At 41.5% G+C, this 22,905-nt stretch overlaps 1 protein-coding gene and 1 non-coding gene across 10 annotated transcripts in view; one reads left to right on the plus strand and one right to left on the minus strand.

Moving 5' to 3' along the window:
• The window catches only part of gli2a (GLI family zinc finger 2a), a 592,799-nt gene that overhangs the window by 20,229 nt on the left and 549,665 nt on the right, over positions 1–22,905 (minus strand). For all 9 annotated transcript variants that reach the window (XM_072258704.1, XM_072258698.1, XM_072258703.1 and 6 more), the window contains one exon: positions 15,379–15,543. In XM_072258704.1, coding sequence (XP_072114805.1) covers positions 15,379–15,543 — 165 coding nt within the window. The remainder of the gene's footprint in view (positions 1–15,378; positions 15,544–22,905) is intronic.
• LOC140198542 (U6 spliceosomal RNA) lies at positions 10,423–10,529 on the plus strand. Its single transcript, XR_011886196.1, has one exon. It is a non-coding gene; the product is annotated as a U6 spliceosomal RNA (small nuclear RNA).

The following is a 22,905-nucleotide window of genomic DNA, read 5'->3' on the forward strand; positions in this document are numbered from 1 at the left end:
TTTAGTTGTTATTTTCCCTCAGTATTCTTTCCCTCACAACTACTTGTAAATGAAATCATATTTTAGTCTGATGTATTCCGCTCCCTTTTACGTACAGACTATGAAATGTCTGGTGTGTGTCTCAGATAGCCTCTGACAACCAAGTCCAGCTCCTGGCCTTTACGTGTGGCTTCGCTATGAAGCCTGGCGGAACCGGTTCTACTGACACAAAAAGGGGCAGAGGAAGGTTACTGGCACCTTCAAACCAGTCGCTTTCGGCAGGATAGTTTTTTGAAGCAATACATAGAGGTACCAACTAGAGAAGGGGCAGTGTTGGATCTACAGTTAGGGAATGAGACAGGGCAGGTGGGGAGCACTTCGGGTCCAGTGATCACAATACAATTAGTTTCAGTGTAATTATGGAGAAGGATAGGACTGGACCTAGGATTGAGATTTTTGATTGGAGAAAGGCTAACTTTGAGGAGATGTGAAAGGATTTAGAAAGAGTGGATTGGAAAAATTTGTTTTATGGGAAGGATGTAACAGAGAAATGGAGGTCATTTAAAGGTGAAATTTTGAGGGTTCAGAATCTTTATGTTCCTGTTCGGTTGAAAGGAAAGGTTAAAAGATTGAGAGAGCCATGGTTTTCAAGAGATACTAGAAACTTGGTTCAGAAAAAGAGAGAGATCTTCAATAAATATAGGCAGCTTGGAGTTAATGAGGTACTCGAGGAATATAAAGAATGTAAAAAGAATCTTAAGAAAGAAATTAGAAAGGCTAAAAGATATGAGGCTGCTTTGGCAAGTAAGGTGAAAATAAATCAAAAGGGTTTCTACAGTTATGTTAGTGGCAAGAGGATAGTGAGGGATAAAATTGATCCCTTGGAGAATCAGAATGGACGGCTATGTGCGGAGCCAAAAGAAATGGGGGAGATTTTGAACAATTTCTTTTCTTTGGTAGTCACTAAGGAGAAGGATATTGAATTGTAAAGGAAAGAAGTAGGGTAGTTATGGAAAGTATGACAATTAAAGAAGAGGAAGTACTGAAACTTTTAAGGAATATAAAAGTGGGTAAGTCTCTGGGTCCAGACAAGATACTCCCTAGGACTTTGAGGGAAATTAGTGTAGAAATAACAGTGGCTCTGACAGAAATATTTCAAATGTCATTAGAAATGGGAATGGTGTCAGAGGATTGGCATATTGCTCATGTGGTTCCATTGTTTAAAAAGGGTTCTAAGAGTAAACCTGGCAATTATCGGCCTGAGAGTTTGACATCAGTGGTGGGTAAATTGATGGAAAGTATTCTTAGAGATGGTATATATAATTTTCTGTATAGACAGGGTCTGATTAGGAACAGTCAACATGGATTTGTGCGTGGAAGGTCATGTTTGACAAATCTTACTGAATTTTTTGATGAGGTTACTAAGAAAGTTGACGAGAGTAAAACGGTGGATGTTCTCTCTATGGACTTCAGTAAGGCCTTTGACAAGGTTCCACACGGAAGGTTAGTTAGGAAGGTTCAATCGTTAGGCATTAATAGGGAAGTAGTAAAATGGATTCAGCAGTGGCTAGATGGGAGATGCCAGAGACTAGTGGTGGATAACTGTGTGTCAGATTGGAGGACAGTGTGTAGTGGTGTGCCTCAACGATCTGTACTGGGTCCAATGTTGTTTGTAATATATATTAATGATCTGGATGATGGGGTGGTAAATTGGATTAGTAAGTATGCAGATAATACTAAGATAGGTGGTGTTGTGGATGATGAGGTAGGTTTTCAAAACTTGCAGAGAGATTTAGGACAGTTAGAAAAGTGGGCTGAAAGATGGCAGATTGAGTTTAATGCTGAAAAATGTGAGGTGCTACATTTTGGTAGAACTAATCAAAATAGGACATACATGGTAAATGGTAGGGCATTAAAGAATGCTTTAGAACAGAGGGATCTAGGAATAATGGTGCATAGTTCCCTGAAGATGGAATCTCATGTGGATAGGGTGGCGAAGAAAGCTTTTGGTTTGCTGGCCTTTATTAATCAGAGCATTGAGTATAGGAGTTGGGATGTAATGTTGAATTTGTATAAGGCATTGATAAGGCCAAATCTGGAGTATTGTGTACAGTTCTGGTCACCGAATTATAGGAAAGATGTCAATAAAATTGAGAGAGTACAGAGGAGGTTTACTAAAATGTTGCCTGGGTTTCATCTCCTAAGTTACAGAGAAAGGTTGAACAAGTTAGGTCTTTATTCTTTGGAGCATAGAAGGTTGAGGGGGGACTTGATAGAGGTGTTTAAAATTATGAAGGGGATTGATAGAGTTGACGTGGTTAGACTTTTTCCATTGAGAGTGGGGAAGATTCAAACAAGAGGGCAGGGGTTGAGAATTAGAGGACAAAAGTTTAGGGGTAACATGAGGGGGAGCTTCTTTACTCAGAGAGTGGTAGCTGTGTGGAATGAACTTCCAGCAGAAGTGGTTGAGGCAGGTTCTATGTTGTCGTTTAAAGTTAAATTGGATAGATATATGGACAGGAAAGGAATGGAGGGTTATGGGCTGAGTGCAGGTTGGTGGGAATAGGATAGTGTAAGAGTTCGGCACGGACTAGAAGGGCCGAGATGGCCTGCTTCCGTGCTGTAATTGTTATATGGTTAAATGGTTATATGGCAGATGGGGCTCATTGGCCATGGTTGGCAGCTCATCTAGGAGAAGCAAAACTTTGATCCCAAACCTCCGCTGCCTTGCGGCTGTATCCACACATAAGATGGTCACTGAGTGTATGGTAGTGGTCTTCTGCTGCTGTAGTCCATCCACTTCAAGGTAAAACAAAATACAGAGGAGCATTCAGAGATGCTCTTCTGCACACTCGTGTTGTAATGTGTGGTGATTTGAGTTACTGTCACTATCTTGTCAGCTTGAACCAGTCTGGCCATTCTTCTCTGACCTCTCTCATAACAAGACACTTTTGCCCACAGAACTGGATGTATTTTGTTTCTCACACCATTTTCTGTAAACCCTAGAGAATGTTGTGCAAGAAGATCCCAGGAGATCAGCTGTTTCTGAGATATTTAAACTACCCCATCGAGCACCATCAATTATTCCACAGTCAAAGTCACTGAAATCACATTCCTTCTCCTTTCTGATGTTTGGTCTGAACAACAACTGAACCTCTTGACCACATTTCCATGATTTTATGCATTAAGTTGTTGCCCTATGATTAGCTGATTATGTATTTGCATTAATGAACAGTTTCAAAGTTCAATGTAAATTTATTATCAAGGTACATACATGTCACCACTTACAACCCTGAGATTAGTTTTATTTATTTATACCGCACAGAATAGGCCTTTCTGGTCCTTCAAGCCATGATGCCCAGCAGTCCCCGGAATTAATCCTAGCTAATCATGGGCCAATTAACCTACTAACTAGTTAATAGGTTACACGCCTTGGGACTGTGGAGGGAAACCCACACGGTCACGTGGAGAACATACAAACTCGTGTAATGGTGGGAATTGAAACCCGGTCACCCGTCCTGTAATAGCCATTATGCTACCAGAACCACCAGACTCAAAATCCCAAGCAGTAAGGTTGATCAACGCCTCCACGCGCTAACTCCACCACTACTTTAATATTTCCCGTCAGTCACCTTATGTACAGCCTTGCATTATTTTATGGACAATTTATGTGTATAAGCTATCTTATGTATTTATATTTCTTGTGTGTTTATTTTTATTATTGTTATTGTGTTATCTTTTGTGTGTTTTTTGTGCTGCATCAGATCTGGAGTAAAAATTATTTTGTTCTTTTGTTCACTTGTGTACAGGAAATGACATGAATCAATCTTGAATCTTGGATCCAATAACAACATCTTTTAATACTTGTTTCAACCAACGATTTTCTCTGAACAGGACGCATCCGGAGAAAATAATGAATTAAATCATGAAACTTGGTGACTTGTTAAATCTCAAAAGAAGTCGCTTCCATGGTGAAGCACACTGTCAGCTCAGGGACTGATATCCCATGCACCAACAGCTGATGCAAAACAATGAATTCAAAAGCTGTAGAGAATCAGTACTGCTTCCATTTGCCCGATAACAGGTGCTGTTAATGGCTCTGCTGTCAAACCCACCCTAGCCTAGACCCAGGAATTACTTTAATAACACCCCTATTAACTTGTACCATCATCCCTTCTGTCACTTAACCGCAGCTTCAATTCACGCATCACACGTTTTCCATTTTGTTCTTTTCTACCCTGCCCGTCAGCCCTCATTCACCCATCCCATCCCTTTTCTCTGATCCACTGAGTGCTTTCACCTCATCAGGGGTGACACACGGGAAACATAGGCCACAGAACAGTACCACACTAACAGTCCCTTCGGCTCACAGTGCCCATCATCAAAGGTACTTTAGAGATCCTGAACACACGATCAATCCGAACTAATCCTATCTGTGAATGGTCTCTATCCCTCCATTTTCTCCCTGTTCATATCTTGTTTAGATGCCTCTTAAATGCTGCTTTTGATGAGGGTATTTATTTTACTTAGAGATACAGTGTGGAATGGGCCCTCCTGTCCCTGTGAGCCAAGCCACCCGGCAGCCCCTGCCAACTCTGATTTAACCCCAATCTAGTCACGGGACAATTGACAATGACCAGTTCACCTACTCGGGACGCCTTTGGACTGTGGGAGGAAACTGGAGCACCCGGGGAAAACCCACATGTTCCACAGGGACTCCTTACAGAAGACGCTGTAATAGCGCCGTGCTAATGACTTTGCTACTGTGGCTCCCATGGCCATCCCTATCGTCCTCAGGACTAACTACTGATACCCTGGGCACTGAACTGAGTATGGCAGAGTTTAGATTGGGACCCTGATTACCATTTGTGGATAGCATTGGCTGGACTGTGCAATGGGGGCTTATATGGGAGGCAGGGTTTGAGGGTCGGCACAATATTGTGGGCCGAAGGGCCTGTACTGTGCTGTACTATACTATGTTCTATGTTCTCTGTACACAAACTGCTCAAATACAACAGACAGGCCAACTGCAGATGCACCCAGATGGTAAGTTATAATTTACGCAGAGAAGGCAGGAAGAAGCAGGAATGGTTTGTAGGCTCCATAGAAACAATTCCGAACCATTGTGGCTTGATACTGCAATCTTCAAAGGACATTATCCTTAAGAATTACTGTCGGGCAGACGTGCTTTCCATTTGCAATTACCCATGCAATAACAGATAATATGCAACACATTTCACTGCAAGAAGAATAACTACACCTTCTCAATTCCTAAAGAAAAATAAGTTTTAAGTACATTTTCATAAAGTCTACAGATCTTGTTTTTAAAGAGTACTATAGAAAATTGAACATAATTTGCAAATTGTGTTAATCTTTCCAAAAGCATCTAAGCTCTGTAACTAGATTCTGTTCTGTGGCCACAAACCTAATGCATTGGCTTTGCTACACAGGAGAAAGACCAACATGCCTAAGGTGGGCAAACATGAAATGATACTGGATACAATGTATGGGGGTAAGAGATAGAGAATGTGGGAACAGAATAGGGAAGTAGAAACTAAAATATACAGTCAGTGACCATTTTATTAGTTACCCCTTGTATCTAATAAAATGGCCATTGAGTAGATATTCATGGTCTTTTGCTGCTACAGCCCAACCACTTCATGGTTCAAGTGCGGTGTGTTCAGAGGTGCTCTTCTGCACACCACTGTTGTAACGCGTGGCTGTTTGAGTTACTGTCACCTTGACCCAATCTGGTTATTCTCCACTGGCTTCTCATTAACAAGGCATTTTAACCCACAGGATAGCTGCCCACTGGATGTTCTTTCTCTTTTTTTGCACCATTCACTGTAAATTCTTGAGACTGTTGAATGTGAAAATCCCAATCAGCCATTTCTGAGATATTCATACCACCCCCTTCTGGCACCAACAATCATTCCATGTTTAAACTCACTTTGATCGCATTTCTTTCCCATTCTGATGTTTGGTCTGAACAACAAATGAGCTTCTTGACCATGTCTGCATGCTTTTACGGATTGAGTTGCTGCCACATGATTAGCTGACAGGAATGAACATGTGTACAGGTGTACCTAATAAAGAGGCCACTGAGTTTAATTTTGAAAAGAGAGAATTGCATTGGTTGTCTTAAGTCATTCTTTCTTTGCCTTATAATGTCCAGCTAGAATCCCGCTGAAGAGAAGGGCACGCGCTGATGTGCATCATTCTTTCTTGGTATTAAGTGCTGCTGGTACATTTCCCAATAAATCTCATGTCTTTTGGACCCACAAGCAGTCATCTGAAAAGGTGTCTGTAATAGGAGACCTAGAATTTGGCTGCGTACATACTTTCTCAAGCTAGAATTGGCAAGTGATCCAAGGACATCCAGAAAGTAAAAGTGAAGAAAACTTTAAAACTCCAAACTTCATGTTTTTTGGAGGGCCGCTCTACCTTTCCATCCAATTCCCAGATGAGGTGATTAACGTGCTACTACTTACAAAAAAAACAGAACTGCAGTTTCACAATAAATTCCAGCAAAATTAGTAAACCTGGTACATTCATTATGGTCTGTTGATGCAATCTTTCTTTATTCTCGTGCAGAATAATTGAGCAAATATCAGCAGACCATCACACTAGTAAAAATGGCTTTTTAAGCTGTAATGGGAGCCTGTTCTTCAGTTCTCTTTTCCTTGAGGGGAAATTGCAAGAAGGCATGATTGTGCATTATCAATGATTGGAAGCAATTACTGAGGAAGGTTCCAGATTTGATCCCTTGGTGATGCTAACCTTGGCTGTGGGTGACAGAAGTTCTTCCACAAATGGCCTCACTACCCCTGGGTAACATCAACTCAGTTTCCTGTCTTCAGTTCCTGAAATGTTAATTTGGCTCTAAGGCACATAGAGATGGAACACTATAGCACAGAAACAGACCATTTGGCCATCTAGTCCATATAAACTATTAATCTGCCTAGATCCATCGACCCGCACCGGCACCATAGCCCCCCCATATACTGTACTTATCATAATTTCTCTTAAATGTTGAAATCGACCCCACATCTATCACTTGCACTGGCAGCTCATTCCACGCTCTCAACACCCTCTGAGTGAAGAAGTTCCCCTTAAATTTTTCACATTTCACTCCTAACCCACGGGTTCTAGAGGTAGACTCACACAACCTCAGTGGAAAAAGCCTGTTTGCAATTTACCCCATCTTTCTCCTTCATAATTGTGTATATCGCTGTCAAATCTCCTCTCAGTCTTTTACGTTATAGGGAATAAAGACCAAACTTATTCAACCTCTCCATTTAACTCAGGTCTTCAACTCCCAGAAGTGTCTTCGTAAATTTTCTCTGCACTCATTCAATCTTATTTACATCTTTCCTGTAGGTAGGTGACCAAAACTGGACACAATACTCTAAGGCCTCTTATACAATTTCAAACAAAAACACCAACTCCTGTACTCATGGAAGCTAATGTGCCAAAAATATCTTGCTATGATACCACTTTCAGGGAATTATGGATCTGTATTCCTAGATCCCTCTGCTGTTCCGCACTCCTCAGTGCCCTACCACACACTGTGTAAGACCCACGCTAGCTGGTCCTCCCAAAGTGCAACTCCTCACACTAATTTGCATTAAATCCGCCTGCCAGTTTTTAGCCCCTGTTTCCAGCTGGTCCATATCCCTTTGCAAGCTTTGATAGTCTCTCTTGCTGTCCACTACATGCCAATCTTGGTGTCATCTGCACATTTGTTGATCCAAATTTGTTGGATCACTGATATAGATGACAAACAACAGTGGGCCCAGCACTGATCCCTGTGACACACCACTTGTGACAGACCTCCAGTCAGATAGGCAACCATCTGCTACCACTCTCTTGGCTTGTTCTGTAAAGCCAATTTCTAATTCAATTTACTACTGCATCTTGGATGTCAAGTGACCAAACCTTCTTGACCAACCTCCCATGTGGGGCCTTGTCAAAGGCCTTGCTGAAGTCAGTGTAGACAATATCTATTGACTTGCCTTCATCACCTTTTCTGGATAAGATTGATTAGTCATGACTTACCATGCACAAATCCACATTGACTATCCCTAATAAGTCCCTGTCTATCTAAGTACTTCTATATCTGGTTCCTTAGAATATTTCCAATTACTTTCCTACTACTGATGTCAGGCTCACCAACCTGTAATGGATTATTAGAACCTTTCTTAAGCAACAGAACAGCATTAGAGATCCTCCAGTCCTCCAGTACCTCACCAATTGCCAAGGACTCTTTAAGTATCTCTGTTGGTGCCACTGCAGTTTCTGCACTACCCTGCAGAGGGAACACGTTGTCAGGCCCTGGGGATTTATCCACCCTAATTTGCCTCATGACAGCAAACACCTCTTCCTCTGTAATCTGTGTAGGGTCCATGACCTCGCTGCTGCTTTGCCTCACAACTCACATCGAGAAAAGCTGGGGTTAACTGTGATCTCATCGTGTCCTGATCTCACTGCTCTTGTCAGGGATACCAACACATTTATGCTTCAAGGGCCATTCTCAGGTTGCTTTACAAGTACGTGTGACACTAAAAGGTCTCTGCAGTCAAATTTCTACCAGGGAAGTGCTCGGCATTTCAGCTGAAATGCATTAATGTTATTATAGACCTGGTAGATAAGATGACTTCCCACTTACAATTATGAATTCAAGTCATTAGTGGGGTGGTTACAGAACATAGAGCACTCCAGTATAGAACAGGCCCTTCATCCCATCATCTAAACTACTCTACGATCAATCTGACCCTTCCCTTCCTCACATCCCTCCATTTTTCTAACAATCCGGTGCCTGTCTAAGAGCTTCTTAGAGGCCCCTATCATATCTGCCTTTACCACCACCCCCGGCAGGGTATTCAGCATACCCACCACTCTCTGTGTAAAGAAAAAACTTACTTCTTACACCGTCCCCCCATACTTTTCTCCAATCACTTTACAATTATGTCCCCCAGTATTAGAAATGTCCACCCTGGGAAGTTTCAGCAGGAATACAAGGCCTGAGAACCGTTCCCACTCTGATTGGAACTTCCACTGATAATTGATGGAATCACAGTATTTCAGGTGGCACAGGGTCCTTTCAATAGACAGTTTGACTTCCACCACCAGTCGGGCCTTCCTCGGTTGCCTGGAGTAATAGAACAATCAGTGGCTGATTTTATTTCCGATACCTTGATTCAGTGGTTTGTTATATGTTGTGCAGAAGCCTTATTCATGGCCAGGTCTGTGGCCATTTTCCTCAACTATTCTCAGAAAAACTATGAAATGCTGAGAGATGGTACATTTAGACATGGTACGTAACTTAGACATTTTGGTCTAGGCTGCTAAATTGGTAAAATATTTATTCATAAACATTTTGCCAGGCCTATGTTTCCATCCATTAATATCCACAAGCCATTATAGAGCACAATTAAGAGTCAACCACATGCAATCCAGATCAGGTAAGAATGGCAAATTTTCGAATATGAAAGACATTAGTGAACTGGATGTGTTTTTATGAAAATATAGCAGTTCTTTGTTAATTGTTACTTATATTAGCTTTTTGTTTCAGATCATCCAGAAGTTAACCACTATGCTACTACATGCTTGAGCATCCGGGACTTCAAGCATTTGGAGAGAGTGGAAATGATTGAGGAACAATGTTACTGCAACTATAGTGTAATGATGGAATAACTTTGTGGGAAAGAACTATAAATTCAGGAAAGTTTTACTCATATACGAGTTTCAACTTGAAGCAAGTATTTTTCTATATAAGGCAATGTTAATACTATGGATACACAAACTGTTATTGTCTGGAAAGTGGTTTAGAATTGCACTAAATTTAACAAAAGTTTGAGACTTCTGCATACAAATTATACAGTAGTACTGAACTTCAGGTACAAAGTTCAATGTTGGAAAACTACAATTTAGTGGGTTTCCAGTCCTGATGAAGAGACTGGGTCCAAAAAGTCAACTGTTTATTCCCCCTCCGTAGATGCTGCCTGACCTGCTGAGTTCCTCCAGCATTTTGAGTGTTAGTAGGTTTCAACAATGCAAAATTATGATATCCCAAACAAAATCTAGAGGGGGGACAAAATAAGTATAGACCTCTTTCCTATTGCCACTTCAACTCCATCATTAGAATTCTACTCTTGAACAAAATTCTATCTTGGACTATCATTTTATCTTTTTGTAAAACCTAACTCAAGAACTGGCTATTTAAGAGATTTGTTGGGATTTAAGTAGGCATGAAGCTATGACTATTTTTATTTATTTATTTAGAGATACAGCAAGGAATGGGTCCTTCCAGCCCTTTGCGCCATGTTGCCCAGCAACCCCAACTTAACCCTAACTTAATCATGGACAATTTACAATGATCAGTTAACCTACCTACCAGTATGTCTTTGGGAGAAAACCGGAGCTCATTGCAAGGGGAGGATGGTGCTCGCTTCGGCAGCACATATACTAAAATTGGAATGATACAGAGAAGATTAACACAGCCTCTGCGCAAGGATGACCAGCAAATTTGTGAAGCAAGGGGAGGATGTACAAACGCCTTACAGAGGATGCTGGGATTGAACTCGAACTCTGACACTGTGCCATGTAATACCAATGGGCGAACTGCTACATAACCATGGCACCCCTGATTGGGTGACATCAAACTGGATTAATAGCCAACTGAATGATATCACTTTGCACTTAGTCAATGAGCTGAGCAGGATGCCCTACTGTCTGTTCCCTGCCCCTTCTCCACTCTCTGAGACACCGAGAGAAATCTCACAAGGGAGTCAGAGGAAAGTGGAAATGGTGGAGATTGAGAACAAGAGCACAATTCTAAAAATACTGCTCAACCTTTCCTCTTCATTTGCAGGATGTGGGTGTTGCTGGAACAGTCGGCAGCTGTCACCCTGAGAAGGAGAACGATTATTTTGATCCTCTGTAATCTGCTTGATAGAAGTACTTTCACAACTTCGTTGGGAGGAAGCTGCAGGGTCTATGCCCTATCAAGATGAAGGAACAGTGATATATTTCCAAGACAAGTCAAAAGGTGAATTGGAGGAGTAAATGTAAGTTATTTTTCTCAAACAATGCATTGCAATTAAAACAGAAAATGCTGTAATTTCGCTGCAGGCCAACTTATTACAGAAGCATTTTTGGAATATGCAGGATTCTATCAGCATTCTCCCAGATGGATGAGATTAGTGAATAAAAAGGAAGGCTAATGAGCATTGATGGTGTCTAACCATATGCCTTTGAAGGAAACCAGGGCACCCAGAAGAAACCCACGCAGTCACAGGGAGAATGTATGAACTCCTTAAAGACAGCACTGGGAATCGCTGGTGCTGTAAAGTGATGTCCTAGCTGCTACGCTACAGTACCTCCCATGGTAGGCTTCAAGGAGGGCCAGCCAATAGAACCAGGTGAGTTTGGGAACTGGGCCCCAGTGAGCAAACAGAGAATGCAGGAGCCAAGTTCCCAGCAAATGTATGGGAAGCTCAGCAAACCACGGTGAGCCAGATGCCGATTAATCGGAAAATGGATTATCAGTGTTCTACTGTAATTAGTGGGAAAACTGAGAGCATACTCTTTACATTAACAAGTTGATTATGATGTGATAGTCTTGGATTGCTCTGGCAAAGACCCATCAGGGACCAAATCAGGTTCTGCTCTTGTACAACACTCCTTTGGTTCCAAGTCACAGGTTTTAATTCAGCAAGCGATCCAGAGCATTGTGAAGGTGTGTGCATTATGCAGAAGATATTAAGGTAAACGATGATAATTAATCTCTTTCAGGGACATTCCTGGCACTCTTTTGCCAGCAGGTGTTGACATTATTGTAGCTACCAGCTGCGAGGCAGGGGACAGAAAAACTGCCACATGTACCTTGTAATTTCTCATACTTTTCTACAGAATGAAAAAGCTTATTTAGATCCAATAATTTGTCTTTAATTAAATATCACAAAAATTAAGGAATAATTTAATCAGTTTGTCATTTCCCATCCCTTATTTATCATGCTCTAACAGCTTATAACTTGAAAGCATTATTTTGTGATGAAAAGATGTTCCTGACATTTCCAATGTAGGCGATAGTTAGGAAGAAGAAAACGCGGTTTGAACCCTGCTTGTGGGGGATGTGAGGCATATAAGAATGTTGCCAGAATCTGGTTACTAGAAAGGATGTTCTGTGTACTAAATATAGGTTGTTTGGAGTCTGAAGCATTCCTTGAAAGGAAATATCCAGAGGCAGTACATTTGATTCACGTCTACAACCTGAACTTCTTTTCCTGGATTGCTCACAGTTCGCTCTCCATTGAGAAGAATGAGGCTGATTCCAAATGGAGACAGGTTTTAGTTGCATTAATGTATTAAGGAGGCCAGATACAGTGGCCTCCACCGGGACCAGTTGAGTAACATCTACGTTGCAGCGGCTCAAGTTCCTAAAGTACCATCACAAACCAAGCTAATGGCTCAATAAAGTAGTACCTGGCTTCACACAACAGTCAGTTTCCAATAGCTATGCTGCTTATCTGCTGAGGGACGAAGACAGTGCTACTTCCTATGCTGCAAACTTGAAAACATTAAGTCTCAGTGTTCAGGAAAGAATGTAAACAAACCAGTGGAAACACCAACGCAAGGAAGTGGGTAAATATAAACTCCGGGGGAAGAAGTTTGCCTCATCAATGCCAGATATATGTGAGTACTGGGCATTTTCTCTGTTCCCCTTTGCAGATCTGGTTCTGTTGACTTCAGCAGCACCAAATGCAGAGGTGAGAGATGCCTTCAGCCAATAACCAGGCACATGTTCAGCACTGTTGAACAAAGTCAAACCTCTTCTTATCAGAAAATGTAGAGACTTGACCTAAAACTTGACTTAAGACTTGACCTAAGACTTGACCTAAGACTTGACCTAAAACTCGACTCGGGGACTTTTGAGACTTTATTTACCATGCCCATGGTTTGTTCTTCATCAAATTATGGTATTGCTTTGCACTGTTGTAGCTGTATGTTATAATTATGTAGTTCTGTCAGTGTTAGTCTTTGGTTTGTCCTGTTTTCTGTGATATCACTCTGGAGAAACATTGTATCATTTCTTAATGCATGTATGCATTTCTAAATGACAATAAAAGAGGACTGAGTGTTCTCATAATCTAAAAACAGTGGCAACAGAGATGATTTAGCCGTGAGTGATAACTTTAGTAACAACAAACTGGAAAATAACAAGACACGAAGAGCCACGAAACAAAAGGGAACAGATTCTTAACACAACAAGGTAACGGAAGGCTAGGAGCAAATAGTTGAGGCTTGGTGGTTCATATTGATTGTGGATGAGGGCTGGGTTCAAATAGGTTGCAGGTGATGAGATGGGACTGAGTGGCAGGCGACTCCTGTTAGCAGGGTGGAGACTGAGAGGTGCCTGCCTGTGTAGGCCTGACACTTCTCCAAAGGGGAAAGGAAAATTTTAGTGAGATGGTTTATGCGATTCAATAAAGGCAACAAACACAAGCAAGCAGAGAAGAATCCAGTTGAAGAAACTTTAATATATCATAGGAACACACACAAATCTTATGCTTGTGTTTGTAGAATATATAATATCTTAATTTATCGGCTAGCATTCTGTTTTTATTCTCATTTCGTTGGATTTGGCACAGGACCATAAGGCCGTAAAACAGAGGCCATTCAGCCCACACTGTTTGTTCCAGCATTTGACTACTCTAAAGTGAAACCAGGACTCACTACTACAAGGTGAAATCAAAACTCAAAAGAAATTTGATTATAAAAATAGAAATTTCTGAAAATGAACTACACCCCGGGCACTACCCATAATGAGAAAAGGGAAGGTTAATGTTTTCAGGCCATGCTCATCCCTTCTTAACGCTTTTTTCCTCTTTACAAATAAAATAACCTACAGACTCACTTTCAAGGAGCCATTGCTGCTGTTGGTCTCAATATCATATTTTATTTGCATAGCTTGTCTGTTGCACATTGGTTGTCAGTCTTTATGTATTATTTTTAGTAAATTTTGTATTTCTTTTTTCCCTGTGAATGCTTGCAAGAAAATGAATTGCAGGGGAGCTTATGGTGTCATATATATACTTTGATAATAAATTTGCTTTAACTTTTTAAATTTTGAAATAATATTTGACTTTTCAGGTATATCCAAAAATTTCTGTGTTACTTGTGATCATTTGTTTGTCACATTTATGATTGACTAAACGGGAAAATGAAAGAGGTGGGCTGGAGGAAAAGGGGGAACAATATAGAAATAGCGGAATTTATAAAATATCTCCTCAATCCTCAAAGGTCTTAAGCCACATTTGCAAAATCTTGCTTTAACAAAGACTACGGCAAAAAGCAATATCTGAAGAATGAATCTACTTCTTGCTGACAGTGTAGGCTAAGTGCTGTTTGTGGTTCAGTTTGCCTTCTCTAATACAGGATTCAACATCAAATCCAGGAGGAAAGTACAGAGGACCTGAGCTGAGTGGCTGAATGCACTTTGCATGAATTTCAAGTACGCATTTGTATGAATGGGGTCAGTCACCGTGATTGATAGAGAAGGTACAGATGAGTGTTTGGTTTCTTTCTGCCTTGTTTCATCTAATGTTTTTAACTAATATGAATCACGTAAAGGTATTTTAATGAATTTGTTATTTTTATTTGCTCGGTTTAAAAAAATATTGATATTCTCCTGAATTGCTTTTAGTGCCTTGGTTCAAAGAGAGTGGGTTGTCATAAAGCCTTCATGACGCTTGGGAGTAAGGCTCACGATCCACCTTCTGAGGCTTGGCTGCTGATGATGTGTGTGACTACCGGCCATTTGATTTCATTGACCTCAACAGAACCAAATGCAGAGGTGAGAGATAACTATAACCAATAATCAGGCCTGTGTTTATCACTGCTGGGTTGGGGCTGCCACCTGCCACCGGTGCTGCCCTCCACTCTTCACTCTACGGGAGACAAACGATGTTGCATTGGTCTGCGGCTGCACTGGTGCGCGTTGACTGTGCTGCTACGGGGTTGTTCTTGCTGACAATTTCCAATGCACCATCAATCTGCAGGACATGACACTTGGGCATTTGTGTGTGACTGTATGTTTTCCTGCTACTGTAATTATATGTGCTCCATACTGTATATGGCTGCCACTGGTACCGTGTTTTGCACCTTGGCCCAGAGGAACACTGTTTTGTTTGTCTGTATTCATGGGTGAACGACAATTAAACTTGAACTGTAGTCAATTGGTCCCATGCAGATGCAGGAAGCCTGGTGGCAGGAACAGGGTGCGGATCACGCACAGTTAACTAGACAGATCGAGAACAATCTGGCACAATTCCTTCGAGAAACTGAAACACTTCCAAGATATGTCAGTGAGGTTAGAATATGCCCGGTTTGCCATACCTCATTGGAATGAGTTCGATTCTGATGCTTGGCTCGGTCTGATGCATTGGAGAAGGCTTTGTTACAGCCTTCGTGTTCGCAGACGTACGGCTTCTCCCCAGTGTGTGACCGAAGGTGAGTCTTCAAGTTCTCAAGTCGTGAGTAGGCTTTGTTGCAGCCCTCAAACTGGAAAAAAGAGAGGAGAACTGTGACTAAGTGGTTGCACAATACACAGAAGTGTACATTAGCTCAGAAAACATCTGACAAGGTTCTGCGGCACTGAACATATTGTTTCACATCGTTGGCCTCTGATGGCCTGAAAGATAAAACAACTGCCTAAGTGCTACTGAGCGGGGACCAGGATATCTCTGCTGACTTTGTTCCTTGGCCAGCTGCTCTCTTGTCCAAGACAGTGGGCCAACAAAAACAGAGACGCAAGAAATTCCTGCAGGCGCTGGAAATCTGGATCGACACACAGAAAATGCTGGAGGAACTCAGCAGGTCAGGCAGCATCCATCAAGGGAAATTGCCAGTCAACTTTTTTGGCAGACACCCTTTATCAGGGCTGGAGAGGAAGAAAAGAAGAGGGCAGAAGCTGGAATAAATGTGTAGGGAGAGGGGGAGAAACAGGAACTAGTAGGCAATGGAGAATCCATATAGGGGTGCAGGTAGACGGGTGGGGAAAGGGGATAAAAAGGGAATGATGTGAGAAGCTAGGATGTGATAGATGGAAGAAACAAAGGGCTAAGGAAGAAGGAATCTGATTGGAGAGGACAGTAGACCAGGGAATAAAGGGATCAAGGTGGGGGACCAGAGGGCAGCTCAAGTCATAGGCAGGTTGTGAGATCCTTCCTCCGCTTTCTCAGTGTCCGTAATCAATGCAACGCAACTGAGAACAAGATAATAGCAATGTCCGACTGTTAAACTTTAGTCCATGCGTTAGTACATTAGCTCCTTCTCCCAGTATTGGCTACTGTTAACTCATTATTGCTTGGCAGGATTCACAAGATAATATGTATCATTTTTAAGGCAACAGTTCAGTACAATTTATAAGTTAATTACTGAAGCAAAATAGAATAAATCATCTTGAATGGAATACACTTTATCCGAGATCATGCAGGATGAATAAAAAAGGTGGATTTGTTTTTTCGATGCAGCTTGTTTGCTGGGCCAGAGGCTAACTAAATGACTTATGCTAGGTGGCCGGCGTTAGCATCTGACACCAATTATTTGTGGGGAAGTAAGCCGTGACCAGATCCGTCATCAGACAGCAGGTAGCCGACGGTAAGCATGGACTGCAGGGGTTCGGTGCGCAGTGGAAGGGCCTGTTTCTCAACATGCTTTAAAAGCTCTGCAGTTAACATACCAAATATTAAAAAAATAAATCCATTCACTCATTTGTAGGACAGTGAATCTGCTCTTGTGCTGAAGCTAAGTTGAAATGAACACTGCTGATAGAACTGACTTTCTCCATGCTCTCATGATTGTTAATGGACAGCAGATTGGGATGATAATTACATAGAATCATACACTCAGTGGCCACTTTATTAGATTCACTTGTACGCCTACTACTTCTACTTCCTCAGGAGTCTGCAGAGATCCGGCATGTCATTAAAAACCTTGCAGACCTCTACAGATGTGTGGTGGAAAGTGTGCTGACTGGCAGCATTACGGCCTGGTATGAGAACACCAATGCCTTTGAGTAGAAAATCCTACCAAAGGTAATGGATTCGGCCCAGTACAACACAGGTAAAGCCCTCCCAACCATCGAGCACATCAGAATAAAATGTTGTCATAGAAAAGTAGCATCCGTCATCAAAGATTGTCACCAACCAGGCCATGCTTTTTTCTCACTGCTGCCATCAGGTAGATGGTACAAGTGCCTGAGGACTTGCACCAGCAGGTTCAAGAACAGTTACTACCCCTCAACCATCAGGTGCTTAAACAAAAGAGGTAACTACACTCATTTAAGGGCTCTTTCATCTTGTTATTTCATGCTGATTATTTATTGTTATTTATTAAAATCTGCAGTTGCACTGCTTGTTGTCCGCTGATCTTGTTTACAGTCACTGTTCTATAGGTTTGCTAAGTATGCCCGCAGAAAAGCATTCTCAGGGTTGTATGTGGTGACAATAAATTTTACTTTGACTTTGACCTGCTGGATAAGGCAAATATCAAATCAGCCAATCATATGGCAACAACTCAATGTATAAAAGCATGCAGACATGGTCAAGAAGTTCAGTTGTTGTTCAGACCAAACATCAAAATGGAGAAAAAAATGTGATCCAAATGACTTTGATTGTTGAATAATTGTTAGTTTATCTCAAAAACTGCTGATCTCCTAGGATTTTCACATACAACAGTCTCCAGAGTTTACAGAGAACAGTGCAAAAAAATCAAAAACACATCCAGTGGTAGGTAGTTTTATGAATGAAGATGTTTTCTTAATGAGAGAAGTCAAAGGAGAATGGCCAGGCTGGTTCAAGCTGACAGGAAAGTAATCAGTAACTCCAATAATCACACGTTACAATGGTGGTGTGTAGAACACCTCTGAAAGCACGTTCTGGTGAACCTTGAAGTGGATGGGCTACAGCCCCAGAAGGCCATGAACATACTCTCAGTAGCCTCTTTATTAGGTACAGAAAGTACTTAATAAATTGGACACTAAATGGAGAATTATTGTGATGTAGAAGGCTATTTGCTTAATCTAATCAATGCTGGCTCCAAGCAGAACAAACATTTAGTCCTATTCCAACACTATTTCATCAAAGACTTTCAAATTCTCCTCCCTTTAATGTTGAATTCGGCACTGCCCAAAAAATTCCTATTGTCTCTGTTTCCACTCTGTTAAAGAGTGTGAGTTTTGTCTTCCCAATCCAGAACCAATAGATTTTCCTCATATCCACCACTACCTTTGGCCCAAAACTGTAAATCTGTAGTAACAGAAGTGGCTCAGTAGTTAGAGCTTCAGCCTTATAGCCTCAGGGATTTGGTTTAACCCTGATCTCAAGTGCTGCCTCTCTAGAGTTTGCACATTAACTCAGTGACTCTATGGCTTCATATCCAGCTCTTCAATTTCCTCCCAATTCCCAAAGATATAAGGGTAGAGAAATGACCTGCTATTATTTACCCTCAATATAGGGGAACTTTTAATATAGAAGTGGAATTGATGGGTATTCATCAGGGAAGCAAAAGGGACAACAGACCTGATGAAGCACAACAGGTCCACAGCAGATGCCATCTCACTGGCTCTTCATTCAACCCTGGAACAGCTGGACAGATGCATACATCAGGATGCTCTTTATTGACTACAGCTCAGCATTCAATACTATCATCTCTTAACACTATTTAATATGTTTCAAGACCTTGGCCTCAATACCTCCTTGCGCAATTGGATCCTTGATTCCTTTACTTGCAGACCTCAGTCAGTTCAGATTGGCAACATCTTCTGCATGGTCTCCCACAGCACGGGTGCATTACAAGGCTCCGTGGTTAGCCCCCTGCTCTACTCACTTTATACTTATGACTGTGAAGCTCAGCACAGCTCTATTGCCATATTTAAATTTGCTGAAGACACCACAGTCATTGGCTGAATCAAAGGTGATGACAAATCAGCAGACGGGAGGGAGGTTGAAAATCTGTCACAACAGCAATCTCTCACTCAATGTCAGCAGACCAAGGAGCTGATTGATAACTTTTGGAGGAGGAAGCAGGAGGTCCATGAGCCAGAACTCATTGGGGGATCAGAGGTGGAGAGAGAAAGCAACTCTAAATACTTCGGTGTTATCATTTCAGGGGATATGTACGGGGTCAAGCACTAAAGTGAAATTAAGAAGAAAGCACAGTACTGCCTCTATTTCCTTGGAAGTTTGTGTAGATTCAGCAAAATATATAAAACTTTGACCAACTTTTTTGGATGTATGGTGGAGGGTATATTGACTGGTTGCATCTCAGCCTGGTACAAGAACACCAATGCCCTTGAATGGAAAATCCTACAAAAAGTAGCTGATACAGCCTAGTCCATCATGGGTAAAACTTTCCCCACCACTGAGCACATCTACACGGAGCACTGTCGCAGGAAAGCAGTATCCATCATCAAGCACCCCCATCACCCAGGACATGCTCTCTTTTCACTGCTGCCATCAGGAAGAAGAAACAGGAGCCTCAGAACCCACACCACCAGATTCAGGAACAATTATTAGCCCTCAACCATCCGGCTCTTGAACCAGTGGGGATAACTTCACTCAATTTCACTTGCCCTATCACTGACAGTTCCCACAACCTATCGACTCACTTTCAAGGACTCTTCATCTCATGTTCTTGATATTTATTGCTTATTTATTTATTATTATTATTTCTTTGTTTTCTTTTGTATTTGCATAGTTTGTAGTCTTTTGCACATTAGTGATTTGTCCGTCCTTTTATTATGTTTCTTGGATTTACTGAGTATGCCCACAAGAAAATGAGTCTCAAGGTTGTATGTATATGGTGACTTTGATGATAGTTTACTTTGAAGTTTGGTAGATCAGATGGCTTCCTTCTATGTCTTGACAACTAAATAACCTCCTGATCCTTGGTAACAGCTTCCTTCTATTTAATTTTACTAAAAACATGATCTTAATACACTTCTTTCAAATCTCCTTTCAATGGCCTTCTGCAGAAGTGCGGTTGATGGCATTCTAACATGCTGCCTCACTGTGTGCTACAGAAACTCCACTGCTGCGGACAGGAGGTCATCAAATCTGCTGAATGCATCACTAGCACCAGCCTATCTGCCGTCAAGGACGTAGATACAGAAAGGTGCCGGGGAAAAGCCAGCAATCTGATGAGGGATCCTACCCACCCTGCTCATGGACTGTTTGTCCCACTCCCATCAGGGAAGAGGCTGTGTAGCATCCCACCCTAGGACCACCAGACTCAAAAGCAGTTACTTTTGCCAAGCAGTAAGGCTGATCAGCACCTCCTTCCATTAACATACCCCTCCACACACCCACCCACTACTGATTTATCATCTCCTGTCAAGAGTCACCTTCTGTTCTGTACAGCTACTGCTTTACTTAGAGTTACTTTGTGTGCATTCAATCAGTCTGTGTATATAAGCTAATTGTATGTATTTACATTCATTGTTTTTTTATTGTGTTCTTTATGCTCATTGTGTTTTTCTTCAGATCCAGAGTAACAATAACTTTGTTCTCCTTTACACCTGTGGACTGACGAATGGCGACAATCAATATTGAATCTTGAATTTTGAATGTTCTTAGCTCTAATAAAGACACCCTCACTTCTGCAGTGCAACACAAGGCTAAAACTCCTTCTCCCTTGGCCCAGCTATTCAATGCAACAATGAAGAGATTGTAAGAGGCAACGTGGCACCAGCATGATGACCCTCGTGTTTTCACAACCAGTTACACTCTTCAAGATAAACTCTGCTCTGATGTTGTATCACTAAACAGGCATTTGGCACAAGGCTGCTCAATAAAAAAATAATAAACATTGGTAAGAAAAGAGTAAATCTTGGAGTTCTGAAATAAATATTGGGCTGGTAGTATCAAGTGACTCAGTCAACATCAGATACAGGAAGGATAGATTCATATTTTGAAAGGTAAACCTTCATTAAAGTGAGAAAAGTGTTCTCTCAGGTTGTTTTTTTGAATGACTTGCTATATATAACAACATTAATATTTGGCGAAGTAAATATCCTGTCAGGAAAATGTAGAATAAACACTGATAATGTCAAATGAACAAATCAAAAATGATATACTCTCCATATGAGTGGGGTATATGTAGGTATTTAGTTAAGCCTGTTAAGGTAGAAAAATATTATATTTTAAGAAGCTGCCAACTTCATAATTTGAAACTGTTTAATTTTATGTGTTCAAGGGGGATAGCAATTTCTAATTCTCCTTCTTCTAGGGATCAGAAGTGGAAAGGGCAAGCAATTTGAAGTTCCTGGGTGACAATATCTCTGAGGATCTATTTTGGGCCCACCATATCGATGCAATTACAAAGAAGGCACTACAGCAGCTTTATTTCATTAGGAGTTTGAGAAGATTTGGTATGTCACCAAAGACACTCACTAATTTCTGCAGATGTACTGTGGAGAGTATTCTAACTGGCTGCATCGTCCTCTGGGATGGGTGGGAGGACACTGCACATGATCAAAATAAGCTGCAGAAACTTGTGAACTCAGCTGGCTCCATCATGAGCACCAGCCTTTCCAGCATTCAGGACATCTTCAAGGAGCAATACCTCAAAAAGGCAGCATCCATCATTAAAACTCCTATCACCCATGACATGCCCTCTTCCCACTGTTAACATCAGGGAGGCAGTACAGGAGCCCGAAGGCACACACTCAACGATTCAGGAATAGCTTCACCCTCTCCACCATCAGATTTCTGAATGAACATTGAACCCATGAACACTACCACACTACTTTTTCTTTTTTTCTCCTTTTGCATTACATTTAACTTCTTTTAAATATACATACTTTGTGCTGTAATTTACAATTTTTATTATTATGTATTGCAATGTACTGCTGCCTCAAAACAACAAATTTCATGACATATGCCAGTGATATTAAACCTAATTCTGCTTCTTCTTAATGCTATGAATTGGAGAAGTCTACCTTTGCAGATTACACGATTGGCTGAATGGTAATTGGGGAAATGGAGAAGAACTGAGGATGGGAAAGGGAGGGTTGGAGTTGGAGCTTGGCTTTGTGGTGGTTACACAAGAACTTGGAGGAATGGGAGTAATTCAACAGTCCTGCTACACATTTCCTATTGCTTGTTGAATCTTCATCAACATAGAACGCTGACTTCCAAGAATAAAGGTTCAGATGAGACCTTGCACAATGAGGATAATTTCTCATATCTCAATAGCCATCTTCCGATGAAGACCATTGGAGGGAGGAGTGTTTAAATATCAGAATCTCTGACGGCACTAAGGAATGGTATACTGGGCTGCACTGATCCCTCGCTCCTCTATAAGAATCTGAGAGCTGCACTACCTACGCAGGTACCTCAAGGTACTGGAAAGATAACACTCATGCTTGCCTTCATAAAGGCTTCCAAATTCACTGTGAGAATATGCAAACCAATGTCAGTATCCTCTCCTATGCCAAAATCTTTAGCGTTGAGACGTTGTTTAAGATCAAATTTGCAAGGCAGCCACTTCATTTTCATACCCAACACTAGACTTCAAAAATAGAACCTATTCTGAGTACTGTCATGGGGAGTTTACTCAATGGACAAAGAAAAATTTTGAAGGTCTGCTCAAAAGATTGCAATATCCCCACCAATTCCAAGGAATTCCTGAGCCACGTGGAGAAGGAGCATTTGGGATAGTCATGAAAACTTGAAGGACAAGCATTGGGAAAATACAGAAACCCAACATAAATGGAGGTAGGATCATAACCTCCCACTCCCTTTGGCACCTCCTGCTCCAGCTGCTGAGGAGTCTATAACTCCACTATGCCCTCACCAGCCACTACAGAATCCCCGGAACTAGAGTGCTTGCACATCACATCAATCTGCAGTTGCTGGAAAT

Source organism: Mobula birostris, chromosome 5 (genome assembly GCF_030028105.1).
Source record: "Mobula birostris isolate sMobBir1 chromosome 5, sMobBir1.hap1, whole genome shotgun sequence".
NCBI lineage: Eukaryota > Metazoa > Chordata > Chondrichthyes > Myliobatiformes > Myliobatidae > Mobula > Mobula birostris.